General features: G+C 54.3%; 1 protein-coding gene across 1 annotated transcript in view; it reads right to left on the bottom strand.

Annotated features, from left to right (window-relative positions):
• plod3 (procollagen-lysine, 2-oxoglutarate 5-dioxygenase 3) overlaps positions 1–22,415 on the bottom strand; it is a 140,388-nt gene that overhangs the window by 117,065 nt on the left and 908 nt on the right. Inside the window, exons 2-3 of the mRNA XM_041178779.1 lie at positions 20,234–20,370; positions 9,811–9,974 (exon numbers count right to left, since the gene is read on the bottom strand). Coding sequence (XP_041034713.1) covers positions 9,811–9,974; positions 20,234–20,370 — 301 coding nt within the window. The remainder of the gene's footprint in view (positions 1–9,810; positions 9,975–20,233; positions 20,371–22,415) is intronic.

Raw genomic sequence — 22,415 nt, 5'->3', positions numbered from 1 at the left:
CACAGCCGCTCACTCGCTCTCTCGCACACAGCCCCTCACACACCCTCTCGCACACAGCCGCTCACTCACTCTCTCGCACACTCACTCACCCACACTCTCAGACACAGCCGCTCACTCACCCTCTCGCACGCAGCTGCTCACTCACTCTCTCGCACATAGCTGCTCACTCACTCTCTCGCACATAGCTGCTCACTCACTCTCTCGCACACAGCCGCTCACACACCCTCTCGCACACTCACTCACCCACTCTCTCGCACACAGCCGCTCACTCACCCTCTCGCACACAGCCCCTCACTCACCCTCTCGCACACAGCCCCTCACTCACCCTCTCGCACACAGCCCCTCACTCACCCTCTCGCACACAGCCCCTCACTCACCCTCTCGCACACAGCCCCTCACTCACCCTCTCGCACACAGCCCCTCACTCACCCTCTCGCACACAGCCCCTCACTCACCCTCTCGCACACAGCCCCTCACTCACCCTCTCGCACACAGCCGCTCACTCACCCTCTCGCACTCAGCCCCTCACTCACTCTCTCGCACACTGCCGCTCACTCACTCTCTCGCACACTGCCGCTCACTCACCCTCTCGCACACAGCTGCTCACTCACCCTCTCGCACACAGCCCCTCACTCACCCTCTCGCACACAGCCGCTCACTCACCCTCTCGCACACAGCCGCTCACTCACCCTCTCGCACACAGCCCCTCACTCACTCTCTCGCACACTGCCACTCACTCACTCTCTCGCACACAGCCGCTCACTCACTCTCTCGCACACAGCCACTCACACACCCTCTCGAACAAAGCCGCTCACTCACCCTCTCGCACACTCACTCACCCACACTCTCGCACACAGCCGCTCACTCACCCTCTCGCACACAGCCCCTCACTCACCCTCTCGCACACAGCCCCTCACTCACCCTCTCGCACACAGCCCCTCACTCACCCTCTCGCACACAGCCCCTCACTCACCCTCTCGCACACAGCCCCTCACTCACCCTCTCGCACACAGCCCCTCACTCACCCTCTCGCACACAGCCCCTCACTCACCCTCTCGCACACAGCCCCTCACTCACCCTCTCGCACACAGCCCCTCACTCACCCTCTCGCACACAGCCCCTCACTCACCCTCTCGCACACAGCCCCTCACTCACCCTCTCGCACACAGCCGCTCACTCCCTCTCTCGCACACAGCCCCTCATTCACCCTCTCGCCCACAGCCCCTCACTCACCCTCTCACACACAGCCCCTCACTCACCCTCTCACACACAGCCCCTCACTCACCCTCTCGCACACTGCCGCTCACTCACTCTCTCGCACACAGCCGCTCACTCACCCTCTCGCACACAGCCACTCACTCACCCTCTCGCACACAGCCGCTCACTCACCCTCTCGCACACAGCCGCTCACTCACCCTCTCGCACACAGCCGCTCACTCACCCTCTCGCACACAGCCGCTCACTCACCCTCTCGCACACAGCCCCTCACTCACTCTCTCGCACACTGCCGCTCACTCACTCTCTCGCACACAGCTGCTCACTCACTCTCTCGCACACAGCCACTCACACACCCTCTCGAACAAAGCCGCTCACTCACCCTCTCGCACACTCACCCACACTCTCGCACACAGCCGCTCACACATCCTCTCGCACACAGCCCCTCACTCACCCTCTCGCACACAGCCGCTCACTCACCCTCTCGCACACAGCTGCTCACTCACTCTCTCGCACACAGCCCCTCACTCACCCTCTCGCACACAGCCGCTCACTCACCCTCTCGCACACAGCCGCTCACTCACCCTCTCGCACACAGTCCCTCACTCATCCTCTCGCATACTCACTCACCCACACTCTCAGACACAGCCGCTCACTCACCCTCTCGCACACAGCCCCTCACTCATCCTCTCGCACACTCACTCACCCACACTCTCAGACACAGCCGCTCACTCACCCTCTCACACTCACTCACCCTCTCGCACACAGCCGCTCACTCACCCTTTCGCACACAGCCGCACACTCACCCTCTCGCACACAGCCGCACACTCACTCTCTCGCACAAAGCCGCTCACTCACCCTCTCGAACACTCACTCACCACACTCTCAGACACAGCTGCTCACTCACCCTCTCGCAAACAGCCGCTCACTCACCCTCTCGCACACTCACTCACCCACACTCTCAGACACAGTCGCTCACCCACTGTCTCGCACACTCACTCACCCACACTCTCGCACACATCCGCTCACTCACCCTCTCGCACACAGCCGTTCACTCACCCTCTCGCACACAGCCGTTCACTCACCCTCTCGCACACAGCCCCTCACTCACCCTCTCGCACACTGCCGCTCAATCGCTCTCTCGCACACAGCCGCTCACTCGCCGTCTCGCACACAGCCGCTCACTCACCCTCTCGCACACAGCCCCTCACTCACTCTCTCGCACACAGCCGCTCACTCACCCTCTCGCACACAGCCCCTCACTCACTCTCTCGCACACTCACTCACCCACACTCTCAGACACAGCCGCTCACTCACTCTCTCGCACACAGCCCCTCACTCACTCTCTCGCACACAGCCCCTCACTCACTCTCTCGCACACAGCCCCTCACTCACTCTCTCGCACATAGCCGCTCACTCGCTCTCTCGCACACAGCCGCTCACTCGCTCTCTCGCACACAGCCGCTCACTCACTCTCTCGCACACAGCCCCTCACACACCCTCTCGCACACAGCCCCTCACTCACCCTCTCGCACACAGCCCCTCACTCACCCTCTCGCACACAGCCGCTCACTCGCTCTCTCGCACACAGCCCCTCACACACCCTCTCGCACACAGCCGCTCACTCACTCTCTCGCACACTCACTCACCCACACTCTCAGACACAGCCGCTCACTCACCCTCTCGCACGCAGCTGCTCACTCACTCTCTCGCACATAGCTGCTCACTCACTCTCTCGCACATAGCTGCTCACTCACTCTCTCGCACACAGCCGCTCACACACCCTCTCGCACACTCACTCACCCACTCTCTCGCACACAGCCGCTCACTCACCCTCTCGCACACAGCCCCTCACTCACCCTCTCGCACACAGCCCCTCACTCACCCTCTCGCACACAGCCCCTCACTCACCCTCTCGCACACAGCCCCTCACTCACCCTCTCGCACACAGCCCCTCACTCACCCTCTCGCACACAGCCCCTCACTCACCCTCTCGCACACAGCCCCTCACTCACCCTCTCGCACACAGCCGCTCACTCACCCTCTCGCACTCAGCCCCTCACTCACTCTCTCGCACACTGCCGCTCACTCACTCTCTCGCACACTGCCGCTCACTCACCCTCTCGCACACAGCTGCTCACTCACCCTCTCGCACACAGCCCCTCACTCACCCTCTCGCACACAGCCGCTCACTCACCCTCTCGCACACAGCCGCTCACTCACCCTCTCGCACACAGCCCCTCACTCACTCTCTCGCACACTGCCACTCACTCACTCTCTCGCACACAGCCGCTCACTCACTCTCTCGCACACAGCCACTCACACACCCTCTCGAACAAAGCCGCTCACTCACCCTCTCGCACACTCACTCACCCACACTCTCGCACACAGCCGCTCACTCATCCTCTCGCACACAGCCCCTCACTCATCCTCTCGCACACAGCCACTCACTCACCCTCTTGCACACAGCCGCTCACTCACCCTCTCGCACACAGCCGCTCACTCACTCTCTCGCACACAGCCCCTCACTCACCCTCTCGCACACTCACTCACCCACACTCTCAGACACAGCCGCTCACTCACCCTCTCGCACACTCACTCACCCACACTCTCAGACACAGTCGCTCACCCACCGTCTCGCACACTCACTCACCCACACTCTCGCACACAGCCGCTCACTCACCCTCTCGCACACAGCCCCTCACTCACCCTGTCGCACACTGCCACTCACTCGCTCTCTCGCACACAGCCGCTCACTCATCCTCTCGCACACAGCCGTTCACTCGCTCTCTTGCACACAGCCCCTCACACACCCTCTCGCACTCTGCCGCTCACTCGCTCTCTCGCACACAGCCGCTCACTCGCTCTCTCGCACACAGCCGCTCACACACCCTCTCGCACACAGCCGCTCACTCACTCTCTCGCACACTCACTCATCCACACTCTCAGACACAGCCGCTCACTCACCCTCTCGCACACAGCCCCTCACTCACTCTCTCGCACATAGCCGCTCACTTGCTCTCTCGCACACAGCCACTCACTCGCTCTCTCGCACACAGCCGCTCACTCACCCTCTCGCACACAGCCGCTCACTCACCCTCTCGCACACAGCCGCTCACTCACTCTCTCGCACACAGCCCCTCACACACCATCTCGCACACAGCCGCTCACTCAATCTCTTGCACACAGCCCCTCACACACCCTCTCGCACACTCACTCACCCACACTCTCAGACACAGCCGCTCACTCACCCTCTCGCACGCAGCTGCTCACTCACTCTCTCGCACATAGCTGCTCACTCACTCTCTCGCACATAGCTGCTCACTCACTCTCTCGCACATAGCTGCTCACTCACTCTCTCGCACATAGCTGCTCACTCACTCTCTCGCACACAGCCGCTCACACACCCTCTCGCACACTCACTCACCCACTCTCTCGCACACAGCCGCTCACTCACCCTCTCGCCTACAGCCCCTCGCTCACCCTCTCGCACACAGCCGCTCACCCCCTCTCTCGCACACAGCCCCTCACTCACTCTCTCGCACACAGCCGCTCACTCACCCTCTCGCACACAGCCCCTCACTCACTCTCTCGCACACTGCCGCTCACCCACTCTCTCGCACACTGCCGCTCACCCACTCTCTCGCACACACCCGCTCACCCACTCTCTCGCACACAGCCCCGCACTCACCCTCTCACACACTCACTCACTCACACTCTCAGACACAGTCGCTCACCCACCGTTTCGCACACTCACTCACCCACACTCTCGCACACAGCCGCTCACTCACCCTCTCGCACACAGCCGCTCACTCACCCTCTCGCACACAGCCGCTCACTCACCCTCTCGCACACAGCCCCTCACACACCCCCTCGCACACAGCCGCTCACTCACTCTCTCGCACACTCACTCACCCACACTCTCAGACACAGCCGCTCACTCACCCTCTCGCACACAGCTGCTCACTCACTCTCTCGCACATAGCTGCTCACTCACTCTCTCGCACACAGCCGCTCACACACCCTCTCGCACACTCACTCACCCACACTCTCAGACACAGCCGCTCACTCACCCTCTCGCACTCACTCACCCTCTCGCACACAGCCGCTCACTCACCCTCTCGCACACAGCCGCTCACTCACCCTCTCGCACACAGCCGCTCACTCACCCTCTCGCACACAGCCCCTCACTCACCCTCTCGCACCCAGCCGCTCACTCACCCTCTCGCACACAGCCCCTCACACACCCTCTCGCACACAGCCGCTCACTCACTCTCTCGCACACTCACTCACCCACACTCTCAGACACAGCCGCTCACTCACCCTCTCGCACACAGCTGCTCACTCACTCTCTTGCACATAGCTGCTCACTCACTCTCTCGCACACAGCCGCTCACACACCCTCTCGCACACTCACTCACCCACACTCTCAGACACAGCCGCTCACTCACCCTCTCGCACTCACTCACCCTCTCGCACACAGCCGCTCACTCACCCTCTCGCATACAGCCCCTCACTCACCCTCTTGGACACAGCCGCTCACTCACCCTCTCGCACACAGCCGCTCACTCACCCTCTCGTACACAGCCGCTCACTCACCCTCTCGTACACAGCCGCTCACTCACCCTCTCGCACACAGCTGCTCACTCACCCTCTCGCACACAGCCGCTCACTCACCCTCTCGTCCACAGCCCCTCACTCACTCTCTCGCACACAGCCGCTCACTCACTCTCTCGCACACAGCCGCTCACTCACTCTCTCGCACACAGCCGCTCATTCACTCTCTCGCACACAGCCCCTCACACACCCTCTCGCACACTCACTCACCCACACTCTCGCACACTCACTCACCCACACTCTCGCACACAGCCGCTCACTCACCCTCTCGCACACAGCCGCTCACTCACCCTCTCGCACAGCCGCTCACTCACCCTCTCGCACAGCCGCTCACTCACCCTCTCACACACTCATTCACCCACCCTCTCGCACACTCACTCACCCACTCTCTCGCACACTCACTCACCCACACTCTCAGACACAGCCACTCACTCACTCTCTCGCACACAGACCCTCACTCACCCTCTCGCACACAGCCGCTCACTCACCCTCTCGCACACAGCCCCTCGCTCACCCTCTCGCACACAGCCCCTCGCTCACCCTCTCGCACACTCACCCACACTCTCAGACACAGCCGCTCACTCACCCTCTCGCACACAGCCGCTCACTCACCCTCTCGCACACAGCCGCTCACTCACACTCTCTCGCACACTCATTCACCCACACTCTCAGACACAACCGCTCACTCACACTCTCGCACACTCACTCACCCACACTCTCAGGCACAGCCTCTCACTCACCGTCTCGCACACTCACTCACACACTCTCAGACACAGCCACTCACCTACCCTCTCGCACACTCACTCACACACACTCTCACACACAGTCGCTCACCCACCGTCTCGCACACTCACTCACCCACACTCTCACACACAGTCACTCACCCACACTCTCACACACAGTCACTCACCCACCCTCTCGCACACAGCCGCTCACCCACCTTCTCACACACTCACTCACCCACACTCTCAGACACAGCTTCTCACCTACCCTCTCGCACACTCACCAACACTCTCACAACAGTCGCTCACCCACCGTCCCGCACACTCACTCACCCACACTCTCACACACAGCTGCTCATTCACTCTCTCGCACACTCACTCACTCTCTCTCACACACAGCCGCTCACTCACTCTCTCGCACACAGCCGCTCACTCACTCTCTCGCACACAGCCGCTCACTCACTCTCTCGCACACAGCCGCTCACTCACTCTCTCGCACACAGCCGCTCACTCACTCTCTCGCACACAGCCGCTCACTCACTCTCTCGCACACAGCCGCTCACTCACTCTCTCGCACACAGCCGCTCACTCACTCTCTCGCACACAGCCGCTCACTCACTCTCTCGCACACAGCCGCTCACTCACTCTCCCGCACACAGCCGCTCACTCACTCTCCCGCACACAGCCGCTCACTCACTCTCTCGCACACAGCCGCTCACTCACTCTCTCGCACACAGCCGCTCACTCACTCTCTCGCACACAGCCGCTCACTCACTCTCTCGCACACAGCCGCTCACTCACTCTCTCGCACACAGCCGCTCACTCACACTCTCGCACACAGCCGCTCACTCTCTCTCTCGCACACAGCCGCTCATTCACTCTCTCGCACACAGCCCCTCACTCACCCTCTCGCACACAGCCCCTCACTCATCCTCTCACACACAGCCGCTCACTCACTCTCTCGCACACAGCCCCTCACTCACTCTCTCGCACACAGCCGCTCATTCACTCTCTCGCACACAGCCCCTCACTCACCCTCTCGCACACAGCCCCTCACTCATCCTCTCACACACAGCCGCTCACTCACTCTCTCGCACACAGCCCCTCACTCACTCTCTCGCACACAGCCACTCATTCACTCTCTCGCACACAGCCACTCATTCACTCTCTCGCACACAGCCACTCATTCACTCTCTCGCACACAGCCCCTCACTCACCCTCTCGCACACAGCCCCTCACTCACCCTCTCGCACACAGCCCCTCACTCATCCTCTCAGACACAGCCGCTCACTCACCCTCCCGCACACAGCCCCTCACTCACCCTCCCGCACACAGCCGCTCACTCACCCTCCCGCACACAGCTGTTCACTCACCCTCTCACACACTCATTCACCCACCCTCTCGCACACTCACTCACTCACCCACTCTCTCGCGCACACTCCCTCTCTCACCTTCTCGCACACAGCCTCTCACCCACCCTGTCACACTCTCATTCACCCACCCTCTCGCATACTCACTCACACACCCTCTTACACTCACTCACCCATCCACTCACCCTCTCGCAACTCACTCGCTTACCCACACTCTCACACACTCACTCACCCACCCTCTCGCACACTTGCTCACTCACCCACCCTCTTGCACACTTGCTCACTCACCCACCCTCTCGCACACTTGCTCACTCACCCATCCTCTCGCACACTTGCTCACTCACCCACCCTCTCGCACACAGCCACTCACCCACCCTCTCGCACACTTGCTCACTCAACCTCCTGGAAACTTTCTCACTCACCCACCATCTCGCACAGAGCCACTCACTCATTCTCTCGCACACTCACTCCCCTCTCAGACACTCACACCCTCTCACACACTCACTCACTCTCTCACACACAGCCACTCACGCACCCTCTCACACACTCACTCACCCTCTCGCACACTCATTCACTCACCCTGCCAACCCCCTTCAGAATCTTATATATTGCAGAAAGACCAACTCTCATTCTTCTAAATTCCAAGGAGTACAGGCCCAACATTTTCTCATAAGGTAAACCCCTTCATCCTTAGAATCAACTGAATGAACCTTCTCTGAACTGCCTCCAATGCAAGTACGACTCTCCTTAAGTAAGGAGACAAAAACTGTACACAGCACTCCAGGTAAGGTCCCACCAATGCCTTGCACAGTTGTAACAAGACTTCCCTAGTTTCCTACTCCATCCCCCTTGCAATCAAGGACAACATCCCATTTGCCTTCCTAATCACTTGCTGTACCTGCATGCTAACTTTTTGTCACTCATGAACAAGGACGTCTATGCAGTCTCCCTCTCTATTTCAATAATCTGCTGCTTTTTTGACAGGAAAACATCCTACATCAGTCTCATCCCTCACAACTGAGATGTCCGGTGCATCGTAATATCCACGCTCCCTATTCCACTCGCAACCATGTGATCATCTGGATGAGAAGAAACAGACTGAAAATCCAGGATAAATCAGAGTGATGGAAAGTCTGCAATATCCCTCTCCAAATCCAGCCCCTGAAAGCCAGGAAACAATCCAATCTCCTCATCACCTTAAATACCTCAATCAAATCAGCCCCAGCCCCTGGTTCTCCAAACTGTTCACTTGGTAACCCAGGCAGTTATGAAGCAGGAAATTAATGTGGGCCTCTTCTGTGCCCTTTCCAAAGCCTCAGTATCCCCTAGGTAGAATGCACGCATCGACTGTCAGAGGAACCTGTACCTAACGCAACCTAGATAGATTGAAAAAAAATTCACCAAAGGGTTTCTGGACGGGAAAACCCTACATCTGAGGATAGGGGGTAAGCCATTTAGGACTGAGATGAGGAGAAATTTATTCACCCACAGAGTGGTGAGCCTGTGGAAGTAGCTGAGGCCAAAACATTGTATGCTCTCAAGGAGTTAGATATAGCTCTTGGGGTGAAAGGGATCAAGGGATATGGGGAGAAAGCAGGAGGGAGCAGGCTATTGAGTTGGGTGATCAGCCATGATCATAATGAATGGCGGAGCAGGCTCAAGGGGCCGAATGGCCTCCTCCTGCTCCTAGTTTCTATGTCTCCATTTGCATAATGGCATTAAAATTGAAAACATTTCCATGTTGGTATTAAGATCGATAATTTTACATGTTGGTATTAAAATTGAAAACGTTCGCATGTTAGTATTAAAATGGATAGTTTTGGTTAGATACAAGTTTAAGAACATTAATTAGAAAAGAGAAAAAAAAAACAAAAGTAAAACTTCACCTCCGGAATTGAGGTATCGCTTCCCGTTACGGACCGGTGGATACTTGTCCGCCAAGGACTGGTCTGGCCAGATGAATCCTTCCGCTGCAAAGATCACCTTGTGGTTAAACTGTAAGAACTTCTTCAGCAGTTCCAGGGGAGAGCCAGCAAAGATGACATCATAACTACAGAACAAGATGGAGGGAGAAGGCGCATCACTGGGGCCAATCCGTGACATCATCACCAGGGCACAGAGTGCAATTGTAACAAATATGGAACGTACAGCACAGAAACAGGCCATTTGGCCCAACTGTCCATGTTGGTGTTTAGGCTCCACAGAAGCCTCCTCCCACCCTCACCCCACTTCATCTCACTCCATCCCCGTATCCTTCTATTCCTTTCCCACTCGTGTGTTTATCCAGCTTCCCCCTCATGTGTTTATCCAGCGTCTCCCTTAAATGTATCTACACTATTCACCTCAACCACTCCCTGTGCTGGCAAGTTCCACATTCTCCCCACTCTCTGGATAAACAAGTTTCTTCTGAATTTATTAATGATCATCTTATATTTATGGCCCCTATTTCTAGTCTCTCTTCTCAACATCTACCCTATCGAATCCCTGAGCCTTCTCTTTTCTAGAGAAAAGAGCACCAAGTCTTTCCTGATAGGTGTACCCCACCCCCTCAGTTCTGTTTCATATTAGTAAATATTTATAATACGGAGAGCAGAACTGTGCACGGTATTCCAAGTGTGATTTCATCACTGTGGGACGAGACAAAATAAACCAATACATTGCGAGATTTAATTTTTAAAAAGCAGCCAACTTGCCTCACTCGCATCCCAGTTGAAAGGTCACGGGTTCAAACCCCATTCCAGCACAAATTCTAGGCTGACACTTCAGTACAGCGCTAAGGGAGCGCCTACAAATCATTGGAGGAGGTTCTAAATCGTTCAGGTGAATGTTAATGATCCCCAGGCAGGATTGGAAGAAGAGCGGGGTGACTTCTTCCCTTTGTCCTGGGACCAATTTTTATCCGTCAATCAACATCACTAAAACACATGATCTAGTCATCATCATATGTTGGTGGGATCATGCTGTGTGCAAATTGCATCTTTCTGACATTGCACCAGTGACCACACTTCAGACCCTTTACATCCACCTGAAAGGACAGACAGGGCTCTCCGAAAGAAGGCACCTCTGACAGTGCAGCACTCCTTCAGTACTGACCCTTCGACAGCGCAGTACTCCCTCAGTACTGGCCCTCCGACAGTGCAGCACACCCTTAGTACTGGCCCTCCGACAGTGCAGCGCTCCCTCAGTACTGACCTTCCGACTGTATGGTGCACGCTCAGTACTGACCCTCTGACAGTGCAGTGCTCCCTTAATACTGACCCTCTGACAGCGTAGCGCTCCCTCAGTACTGCACCTGAGAGACATGTCTAGATATTTGTCCTCATGTCTCAATGGTGTGGCTCAAACACCCAACTGTCTGACTCAGAGATGGATGTTACTCCCACTGAGTCACAGCTGACACTGTAGGTGGGGGATATGAGTGAGAGTCATTATCAGATGTGAGGCCTAATTCAGAGCAGATCTGTCGAGCTGCTCATATCCCTATAGCTTTAGGGGAGAGAGTGGCATTGTGGTAAAATCACTGGACTAGTAATCCAGAGGCCCAGGCTAATGCTCTGGGGACACGGGTTCAAATCCCACCATGGCAGCTTGTGGGATTTAAATTAAAGTAATAAATCTGGAATCTGCCATCCTTACCTGGTCTGGCCTACATGTGACTCCAGACCCACACAGCGATGTGGTTGACTCTTAACTGCCCCTCTGAAATGGTCTGGCAAGCCACTCAGTTCAAGGGCAATTAGGGATGGGCAACAAATGTTGGCCTTGCCAGTGACGCCCACATCCCATGAAAGAAAAAAATGCTTTCAGCTCCAAGAGTTGAGGGAGGAACTGGTACAAGGTACAAAAGCGTGTTTGAGTTAAATGACATCAAAATACCTGGTGAAGAGTCTTCGATTTCTCCTTTGGCTACAGATGCGGACTCTCCTTGTTCTTCTGCCCTGGATTCTCTTAACAATGCAGGACAGCTAAACTTAATCTGTTAACGTCTAAACAAAGATGAGTGGTGGTTGCCATGGTTTCAGAGTCCAATGTCACAGTTTGGGGGATGGAATCATTTTTGACAGAAATGTCAGTCGGATCAGCATGCACCAACTTTGAAAAAAAGGACGCGCAGGCCTTCAATATCGTTCAGACACTAACTGAATGTCCCATCCCATCGCCCCCTCCAAACCCTTCCCACTGGGTCCTGATCAAGTCAAGGCCCAAGTTCCCTCTTTCCATGAAGGTCCAACAGTCTTGGTTTGGACAGAGCCAGCCTAGTTACTCATCAGTTTCTAATCAGAGCAAACCAAGATATTTTAGAGGGAGCTTTACTCTGTATCTACCCCGTGCTGTACCTGTTCTGGGAGTGTTTGATGGGGACAGTGTAGAGGGAGATTTACTCTGTATCTAACCCCGTGCTGTACCTGTCCTGGGAGTGTTTGATGGGGACAGTGTAGAGGGAGCTTTACCCTGTATCTAACCCCGTGCTGTACCTGTCCTGGGAATGTTTGATGACGACAGTGTACAGGGAGCTTTACTCTGTATCTAACCCCATGCTGTACCTGTCCTGGGAGTGTTTGATGGGGACAGTGTAGGGGCAGATTGACGTTGATTGACAATGTTCACAAAACTCATTTTGCAATTGTCTGTGGAAATGGGATTGAGAGGCAACAGCTAATGAAACGGGGTCTCAGTGAAATAGAACGAATGAAAGGACAAGCTGTGCCATGTATATTCCTGCAAGTGTGGTGGCTTTGAACAGCTTTTTAATCTTGACATCACATTGCAATTTGGCCTCATTACGGTGTGCTTGGTTACGGTGTGCTTTGTTACGGTGTGCTTGGTTACAGTGTGCTTGGCAGGCAACTTAATGCCCAGGTGTTTAAGTACCTGCTGGTTGTATCCAGCTGGCAAAGCCAAGTTGTGGCTTCTGTTCTTGGTCAGTGAGGAGAGGATTTGGGAGATCTAATATAGAGATGGTTTGAACCTTTAAAGGAAAAATTGGAGAAGTCATTGAAGGCAAAAATTGGTACGGAGCAGGAGAGAGTGAGAAAGAGAGTGAGAGGGAGAGAGAGAGCGAGAGAGAGAGAGTGGGGGATTAGCTTGGGTCTGAATCAGGACCACGGTGAGGGAGTGGGAAAGTGGGATTAGTTTGGGGTGATACAGGGATATGGGGAGAGCGCGGAGCAGTGGGATAATTTGGGATTAATACAGGGCTATGGGGAGAGTGCGGGGCAGTGGGATTAGTTTGGGATTGATTCAGGGATATGGGGAGAGTGCAGGGCAGTGGGATTAGTTTAGGATTGATTCAGGGATATGGGGAGAGTGCGGGGCAGTGGGATTAGTTTGGGATTGATTCAGGGATATGGGGAGAGATTGGGGCAGTGGGATTGGTTTGGGATTGATACAGAGCTATGGGGAGAGAGTGGGGCAGTGGGATTAGCTTGGGATTGATACAGGGCTATGGGGAGAGAGTGGGGCAGTGGGATTAGTTTGGGATTGATACAGGGCTATGGGGGGGAGAGTGTGGCAGTGGGATTGGTTTGGGATTGATACAGAGCTATGGGGAGTGAATGGGGCAGTGGGATTAGTTTGGGATTGATACAGGGATGTGGGGAGTGAATGGGGCAGTGGGATTAGTTTGGGATTGATACAGGACTATGGGGAGAGAGTGAGGCAGTGGGATTAGTTTGGGATTGATACAGGACTATGGGGAGAGAGTGGGGCAGTGGGATTAGTTTATGATTGATACAGGGATGTGGGGAGTGAATGGGGCAGTGGGATTAGTTTGGAATTGATACAGGGATGTGGGGAGAGAGTGGGGCAGTGGGATTAGTTTGGGATTGATACAGGGATGTGGGGAGTGAATGGGGCAATGGGATTAGTTTGGGATTGATACAGGGATGTGGGGAGAGAGTGGGGCAGTGGGATTAGTTTGGGATTGATACAGGGCTATGGGGAGAGAGTGGGGCAGTGGGACTAGTTTGGGATTAATACAGGGATGTGGGGAGTGAATGGGGCAGTGGGATTAGTTTGGGATTGATACAGGGCTATGGGGAGAGAGTGAGGCAGTGGGATTAGTTTGGGATTGATACAGAGCTATGGGGAGAGGATGGGGCAGTGGGATTAGTTTATGATTGATACAGGGATGTGGGGAGTGAATGGGGCAGTGGGATTAGTTTGGGATTGATACAGGGATGTGGGGAGAGAGTGGGGCAGTGGGATTAGTTTGGGATTGATACAGGGATGTGGGGAGTGAATGGGGCAATGGGATTAGTTTGGGATTGATACAGGGATGTGGGGAGAGAATGGGGCAGTGGGATTATTTTGGGATTGATACAGGGCTATGGGGAGAGAGTGGGGCAATGGGACTAGTTTGGGATTGATACAGGGAATTGGGGAGTGAATGGGGCAGTGGGATTAGTTTGGGATTGATACAGGGCTATGGGGAGAGAGTGGGGCAGTGGGACTAGTTTGGGATTAATACAGGGATGTGGGGAGTGAATGGGGCAGTGGGATTAGTTTGGGATTGATACAGGACCGGATGAGTGAGCAGGGCCCTGTCAGAGATATGATCTTTCAGATAAGATGCTAAACTGAGGGCCCCATCTGCCCCCTCACGTGGATATAAAAGATCTGACCACGAGTATTTCGAAGCAGGGTCACAGGGCATTCAGCCCAATATCCTGCAGCCAATATTCACCCCCTAAAGCAACATTGCATTTACCTTGTGGTTTGTGGGGCCTTGCTGTGTAAACAGGCTTTCCTCTCGTAAAACAGTGACCACCCTTCAAAAAGTGCTGTGAAGGCGATTTGGTTGGGAGTGGGGGCGCCATGAGGTTGTGAAAGGCGCTATATGAATGCAGGCTTTTTACCTTGGGATGAAAGTCAGAAATTGCTGTCATCAGCTGTTTGGTGTGGAAGGCGTGGAAGTGTTCGAAGGAGAAAGGTTTTCTCAGACGTGCACCCTGTAAAGGGGAAGGGGGGAGGTGTTGGCGGGTGGGCTGGGAGTTGGGGCAGGCTGAGGGGGTGGGGGTGGGGGTGGGGGTGGGATGGAGTGGACTGCAAACAAGGTTTCTCTTTCACTTCTGCTAACTCTGGAACCTTTTACACCGGTCTGTCTGAGCACAGAGGCCAGCTTGTCACTAGTAAGCAAATATTCAAAGTTGACACAAGTTTCCCCTTGCTCTCTCTCTCTCTCTCCAGCCTGGAGATGTGATCCTTCTGAATGAGGAGGAGAACAGAAGGTCCCATTCAGGCCTCGTGAAATTTAATAAGAAGAAACTCTATATTGCATTTTTTTTCCTCTCTCTCTCTCTCTCCCCCCCCCCCCCGAGTATGTTTTAAATTTCTCCATCAGACACGGCCACAAGACCTGGGGCACGGGGAGACAGGCTGCTGGGAATTTTCCTTGAGAGATATTTCGGACGTCGGATCTGGAAATACTGGGAACAGGAGGAGGCCATTCAGCCCCTCGAGCCCTGCTCCGCCATTCAGTAATATCATGGATGACCTGCACCTCAACCCAATTTAACCACCTGTGTTCCACAACTCCGAATGAAGAAATAAAAATCTATCAATCTCCGTCTTGAAAGCTCCAGCTCACCACCGCACCCCCCCCACAAACTCCTTAGCCTTCCAGGGGGAGAGAGAGAGAGTTCCAGATACTCTCCTTTGTGTGAAGAAGTGCTTCCTGACATCACCCTGGACGGCCTGGCTCTCATTTTAAGGTTCTGCCCCCTTGTTCTGGACTCCCTCTCCCCTCCCGGCCACCCCCCACCCCTACCAGAACACAAGAAATAGGAGCAGGAGGAGGCCATTCAGCCCTTCAGGCCCTTTCCTCCATTCAGTGAGATCAGGGCTGACCTTCTACTTCAACCCCACTATCCCCGTACCCCTTGATGTTTTTAACATGTAGAAATCTGTCGGTCTCAGTCTTGAACTTACTCGGCGACTGAACCTCCACAAGCCTCTGGGACAGAGAATACCAAAGATTCACCACCCTCTGAGTGAAGAATTTCCTCCTCATCTCAGTCCTAAATGGCCTGCCCCTTATTCCGAGACTGTGTCCCCTGGTTCTAGCCTGGTTTCCAGCCAGGGGAAACATCTTTCCTGCATCTACCCTGTCGAGCCCTGTAAAAACGTTGTATGTTTGAGCGAGATCACCTCTCATTCTTCTAAACTCCAGAGAGTAAAGGCCCAGTCTGTTGAATCTTTCCTCATAGGACAATCCCTCCAACCCAGGGATTAGTCTGGTGAACTTTCCATGCGTTATGGAAAATATATCTTTCCTTAGGTAAGGAGACCAAAACTGCACACACTACTCCAGGTGCGTTCTCACCAAGGGCTCCAGATCCCTTGGAGATAATTGCAGTAAGACACATTTACTCCGATACTCAAATCCTCTTGTAATAAAGGCCAACATAACACTTGCCTTTCTAATTGCACCAGAGGAAACAGTTTCTCTCTATCGACCCTACTGAATCCTTTAATCATCTTCAACACTGCGATTGGGTCACTGCTCAACTTTCTGGATTTGAAAGAACACAAGCCAATGTTGGTTGAGGGACGAATATTGGCACCAGCACATTGGATAGAGTTCCCCTGCTCTTCTTCCAATAGTGGCCGTGGGATCTTTTGCAGCCACCTGAGGGGGCAGACGAAGACTCGGTTTTACATCCCATCTGAAAGACAATACCTCCAACAGGGCAGCATTCCCTCAGTGCTGGCACTGGGAGTGTCATCCTGGCTTGTGTGCTCAAGGGGTGGGAGTGGAACACACGACCTTCTGCCTCTGGGGCAAGAGTGGTGCCCACTTGAGGACTGGCTAGAAAGGTTCTATTTTTACTCTGGTGGCTCCCACACAGTTCAGTTGTAACGTTTCGAGATCCAGACCCATTTAGGCCCTCAGATTATCGGGTTAGAGGGAGGAAATTCCAGAGCCAGGGGGCCCCAGGCGCCTGAAGGCATGGCCGCCAGTGGTGGAGCGAAGGAAATCGGGGATGCTGGAATCGTGAGAGCACAGAGATCTCGGAGGATTGGAAGACTGGAGGAGATCACAGCGATAGGATGGAGGGGGTGTAGTGAGTTCGGGCTAGTGGGGGGAAGTGGGGGGGGTGCGGATTTGAAAACAGGATAAGAATATTAAAATCAAGGCTTTGCCAGATCGGCAACCAATCTGGGGGTGAGAAGAGAATGGGACTTGGTGCGAGTGAGGACGTGGGCAGCGGAGTTTTGGATGAGCTGAAGTTTGAGGACATTGGAAGGGAGGCCAGCCTTGAGAGCATTGGAATTGGTGGAATTGGGGAGTGAGGGAGGCCAAAGGCCTCGCTAGGAGCAGAGGGCAAGAGAGAGAGAGAGAGAGAGAGACAAAGAGAGAGTGCAAAGCTCTATTTCCTACACCGGACAGATGACCTTTGAGTCCTCTTTCCTGTGGGACAGAGAGGTGCTCCCCGGCTGGAGTCTCCAGATTCCTAGAAATGCCTGGATTCAACAAGATGCCTGCATCTGAGCTGGCCCAGAAAAATAAATAGAATTAGGGCCTGAGCCAAGGATTGGGGCCCAATGCTGCTGGTGGTTTTCTTGAAGCCTTTCATATGGTCCTGAACCAGGCCTTCAAACCACTAATGAGAGAGGAATTTTCAGCAGCAGATTTAACTGAACCCTGTGGTTGTATTCTGTGAGAAACGGGGATAATCCTTCCCATGTCTGGAAACCCTTCAGACACAGTTTACATGATATGTTCTTTACATGTAAGCTTTTTTATTGAGGTGGAAGGGGATGTTGTTATCCTTTTAAAAAAAGGGAATACTGAATCTTACTTCGGCATTTCGCAAATATTTTGAATTTTAGATTGAAGGGAACCAGACCTGTTCTAAACAATGTCACAATGTAATGAACGTGAAAGCCTATTTTCACACAGCAAACTCCCATAAAGGGCAGTGTGATAATAGTCAGATAATCTCATTTGATGGTAGAAGGATAAATATTGGCCCTAAGACACTGTGAACTCCCCTGCACTTCTTTGAAATAATGGCTGTGGGATCTGTTATTTTCACCTGACTATAGAGCAAAGCTCCCTCTACACTGTCCCCATCAAACACTCCCAGGACAGGTACAGCACGGGGTTAGATACAGATTAAAGCTCCCTCTACACTGTCCCCATCAAACACTCCCAGGACAGGTACAGCACGGGGTTAAATACAGAGTAAAGCTCCCTCTACACTGTCCCCATCAAACACTCCCAGGACAGGTACAGCACGGGGTTAGATACAAAGTAAAGCTCCCTCTACACTGTCCCCATCAAACACTCCCAGGACAGGTACAGCACGGGGTTATATACAGAGTAAAGCTCCCTCTACACTGTCCCCATCAAACACTCCCAGGACAGGTACAGCACGGGGTTAGATACAGAGTAAAGCTCCCTCTACACTGTCCCCATCAAACACTTCCAGGGCAGCTATAGCATGGGGTTAGATAGCTCTATATCTCATTCTGAAGTGTGGTGCATGTTATCAAAGTCCCACGCATAATCTAGATACAACAATCGCGTAATCACTCACTCGGAAACACTTTCCCAAATGATTTTGCTTTCATGGTCGTGCTTCAGCTAACAGAAATTAAATCACTCAGAGTTCCTATTCTAGTCCAGTACACACGGCAGACAAATACTGGATCGGGTTCCGGTGCAAGGCCTCCCAGAGTCGGACAGCCCAGCGATGCTCACAGTCGCCAGGAGCCATATTCAACCGCGCGACTCAAAGCTTGGAGCATGGAGCGCAATGTGGAATGGTGAGTGCACGCGGGAAGCGTGGGTGTGGGGAAGCAAGATGTTGGATGTCTAATACCGATCTATTCCCCACCCCCACTCTCTCGGGAATATCCGGCCTAGAGATCCCATCTCGGAAAACATAGCCCATTGCTGCACAGACTGCACCATCGTGCGTGTGTGTGAGCACACACGCATGTGTGTTAGTCCGTGTGTGAATGTGCGTGTGCACTTGTGCATATGTACACTTGTGTTTATGTGCGTGGGGCGCAATGAAGAGAACCATTTCTCAGTGTTTAACAAAATAGAGGCACTATTCGTAATGGCCTGACACAGAATTGCGTGGGGCGTGTGGTTTTCTGGAATATAAGTAGCCAGGCCTACCTTGAATACACTTGAGCTTATCTGGTGACTCCCGGGTCTCGCAGGCACCATCGGGCCTATCCGAGCCTACCCTGGCACCAAGCACCAAGGCTTACCCAAGCTCACACAGGCCTGCCCGGCTGCACACAGGCTTGCCCAGCTGCACCCAGGCCTGCCCAGGCATACACAGGCCTGCCCAAGCGCACACAGGCCTGCCCAAGCGCACACAGGCCTGCCCAAGCACACACAGGCCTGCCCAAGCGCACACAGGCCTGCCCAAGCGCACACAGGCCTGCCCAAGCACACACAGGCCTGCCCAAGCACACACAGGCCTGCCCAAGCACACACAGGCCTGCCCAAGCACACACAGGCCTGCCCAAGCACACACAGGCCTGCCCAAGCGCACACAGGCCTGCCCAAGCGCACACAGGCCTGCCCAAGCGCACACAGGCCTGCCCAAGCGCACACAGGCCTGCCCAGGTGAACACAGGCCTGCCCAAGCACACACAGGCCTGCCCAAGCGCACACAGGCCTGCCCAAGCGCACACAGGCCTGCCCAAGCGCACACAGGCCTGCCCAGGTGAACACAGGCCTGTCCAAGCACACACAGGCTTGCCCAAGCGCACACAGGCCTGCCCAAGCGCACACAGGCCTGCCCAAGCACACACAGGCTTGCCCAAGCACACACAGGCCTGCCCAAGCACACACAGGCCTGCCCAAGCACACACAGGCCTGCCCAAGCACACACAGGCCTGCCCAAGCGCACACAGGCCTGCCCAAGCGCACACAGGCCTGCCCAAGCGCACACAGGCCTGCCCAGGTGAACACAGGCCTGCCCAAGCACACACAGGCTTGCCCAAGCGCACACAGGCCTGCCCAAGCGCACACAGGCCTGCCCAAGCACACACAGGCCTGCCCAAGTGCACACAGGCCTGCCCAAGCGCACACAGGCCTGCCCAAGTGCACACAGGCCTGCCCAAGCACACACAGGCCTGCCCAAGCACACACAGGCCTGCCCAAGCACACACAGGCCTGCCCAAGCGCACACAGGCCTGCCCAAGCGCACACAGGCCTGCCCAAGCGCACACAGGCCTGCCCAAGTGCACACAGGCCTGCCCAAGCGCACACAGGCTCACACAGGCTTACCCAGACCCACCCTGGGCAACACAGGCCTACCCAGGCCAACCCAGGCCTACCTGTCCACAAACATCACAATCAGGTCCTTCTGAGCTTCGTGCTTCGCCATCTCCTTCTGCAGCCATCGCACCTTCTGCCCACCACCCACCGTCCGAGCCACATCGCCTCCCTTCCACTCCTGGCCCAATCCCAGAGTCTATAAGATTGAGGAGCATAAGGAGCAAAATGAGACAAAACCCTGGGTAACGAGAGAGGTATTACAGCACAGAAACAGACCATTCAGCCCAATTGAACCATTCATGTTCCATGGAAGCCTCCGCCCATTTACTTCATCTCATTCAATCAGCAAATTGGCACAGGAGGAGGCCATTCAGCCCCTTGAGCCTGATCATGGCTGACATGTCTCTTAATTCCATCTACCCACCTTGGTTCCACAACGCTTAATACCCTAACCTTCAATTCCTCTCTCCCCTCTTCCCCCTTAAACGTATCGACACGATTCACCTCGACCATTCCCTGTGGGAGTGAGTTCCACATTCTCCCCTCTCTCTGGGTAAGGAAGTTTCTCCTGAAAGTGACTGTCAATTATATTTATGGCCCCTGGTTCTGCTCTCGTCTGCAAGTGGAAATATCTTCTCCACGTCTGCCCTGTCATACCCGTTCAGAATCTTAAAGGCCTCTATCAGGTCACCCCTCAGTCTTCCCATTTTCTAAAGGAATGGATCCCAAGCTGTTCATTGGTTCCTGATACTTATAAACCTTTTTATAAAACTTTTTTGCACCTTCTGTGCTGCTTCTGTAGTGGAATAGGGAGTGCATGCACAGTTCTGGCCTCCAAGTGTGGTCTAACTAAGGTTCGATAGAAGTTCAGAGTAACTTCTCCGATTTTTAATAGTATTGCTTTAGAAGCGAATCCCAGTGGTTTGTTTGTATTGCTTATGGTCTTATTAACCTGATGGTTTGTGAATCTGTACTACTAGGGCCTCACTGTTCCTCCACAAAATTTTAACTCTTACTTTTCAAGCTGTATATTTTTATTTCTTTGACCACGAGATGTGGGCTTTGCTGGCTGGGCCCAGTATTTATTGCCCACCCCTAGTAGCCCCTTGAGAAGGTGGTGGTGAGCCGCCTTCTTGAACCGCTGAGGTCCATGTGGTGTAGGTACACCCACAGCGCTGTTAGGGAGGGAGCTCCAGGATTTTGACCCAGCGACAGTGAAGGAACGGCCTATATATTTCCAAGTCAGGATGGTGAGTGGCTTGGAGGGGAACTTGCAAGTGGTGGTGTTCCCATGTGTCTGCTGTGCTTGTCCTTCTAGATGGTAGTGGTCATGGGTTTGGAAGGTGCTGTCTAAGGAGCCTTGGTGAGTTGCTGTCATGCATCTTGTAGATGGTACACACACTGCTGCTACTGTGCGCTGGTGATGGAGGGAGTGAATGTTTGTGAATGTGGTGCCAATCAAGCGGGGCTGCTTCGTCCTGGATGGTGTCAACCTTCTTGAGTGTTGTGGGAGCTGCACTCAGCCAGGCAAGTGGGGAGTATTCCATCACACTGCCTTGTAGACACACTCCTGCTACTGTGCGTCGGTGGTGGAGGGAGTGAATGTTTGTGGATGGGGTGCCCATCAAGCTTCTTGAGGGTTGTTGGACATGCACTCATCCAGGCAACATGCCCTCCATTAAGGGTGCAGACTAACTGAATGGCAGCCAGCGGATCCAAATACTGAGGTAAAAGCAAAATACTGCAGATGCTTGAAATCTGAAATAAAAACAGAAAATGCCAGAAAAGCTCAGCAGGTCTGGCAGCCTCTGTGGAGACAGAGTCAGAGTTAACATTTTGAGTCCATATGGGTCTTCTTTAGACTCTGAAGAAGAGTCATACGGACTCGAAATGTAAACTCTGTTTCTCTCTCCACAGAGGCTGCCAGAGCTGCTGACCTTTTCCAGTATTTTCTGTTTCTGCTTTAGATCCAAATCCTGTCCGGGGCCTACAGACCACGAGTCTCCTTACAGCCGGGTATTCTTTATGTTACTAGGGTGGCAATCTAAAGGCCATGAGGTCAAACGTCACCAGGCCATTGGGAACTTTAACTCGGTGAATTCAACGCTACGTGGACCGACACCAGTATAAGCACGACCGTGAGTCTGTCAGATTGTCCTTTTCAAACATCCTCCCCTCCCTACCAACCTCCCCTCCCCACCTCGACAAACGTGAGCCCATCGCTTGCTGAACCCTGCCCCA

Source organism: Carcharodon carcharias, chromosome 33 (genome assembly GCF_017639515.1).
Source record: "Carcharodon carcharias isolate sCarCar2 chromosome 33, sCarCar2.pri, whole genome shotgun sequence".
NCBI classification, from domain to species: domain Eukaryota; kingdom Metazoa; phylum Chordata; class Chondrichthyes; order Lamniformes; family Lamnidae; genus Carcharodon; species Carcharodon carcharias.
This window is presented reverse-complemented; position numbering and strand designations above follow the sequence as displayed.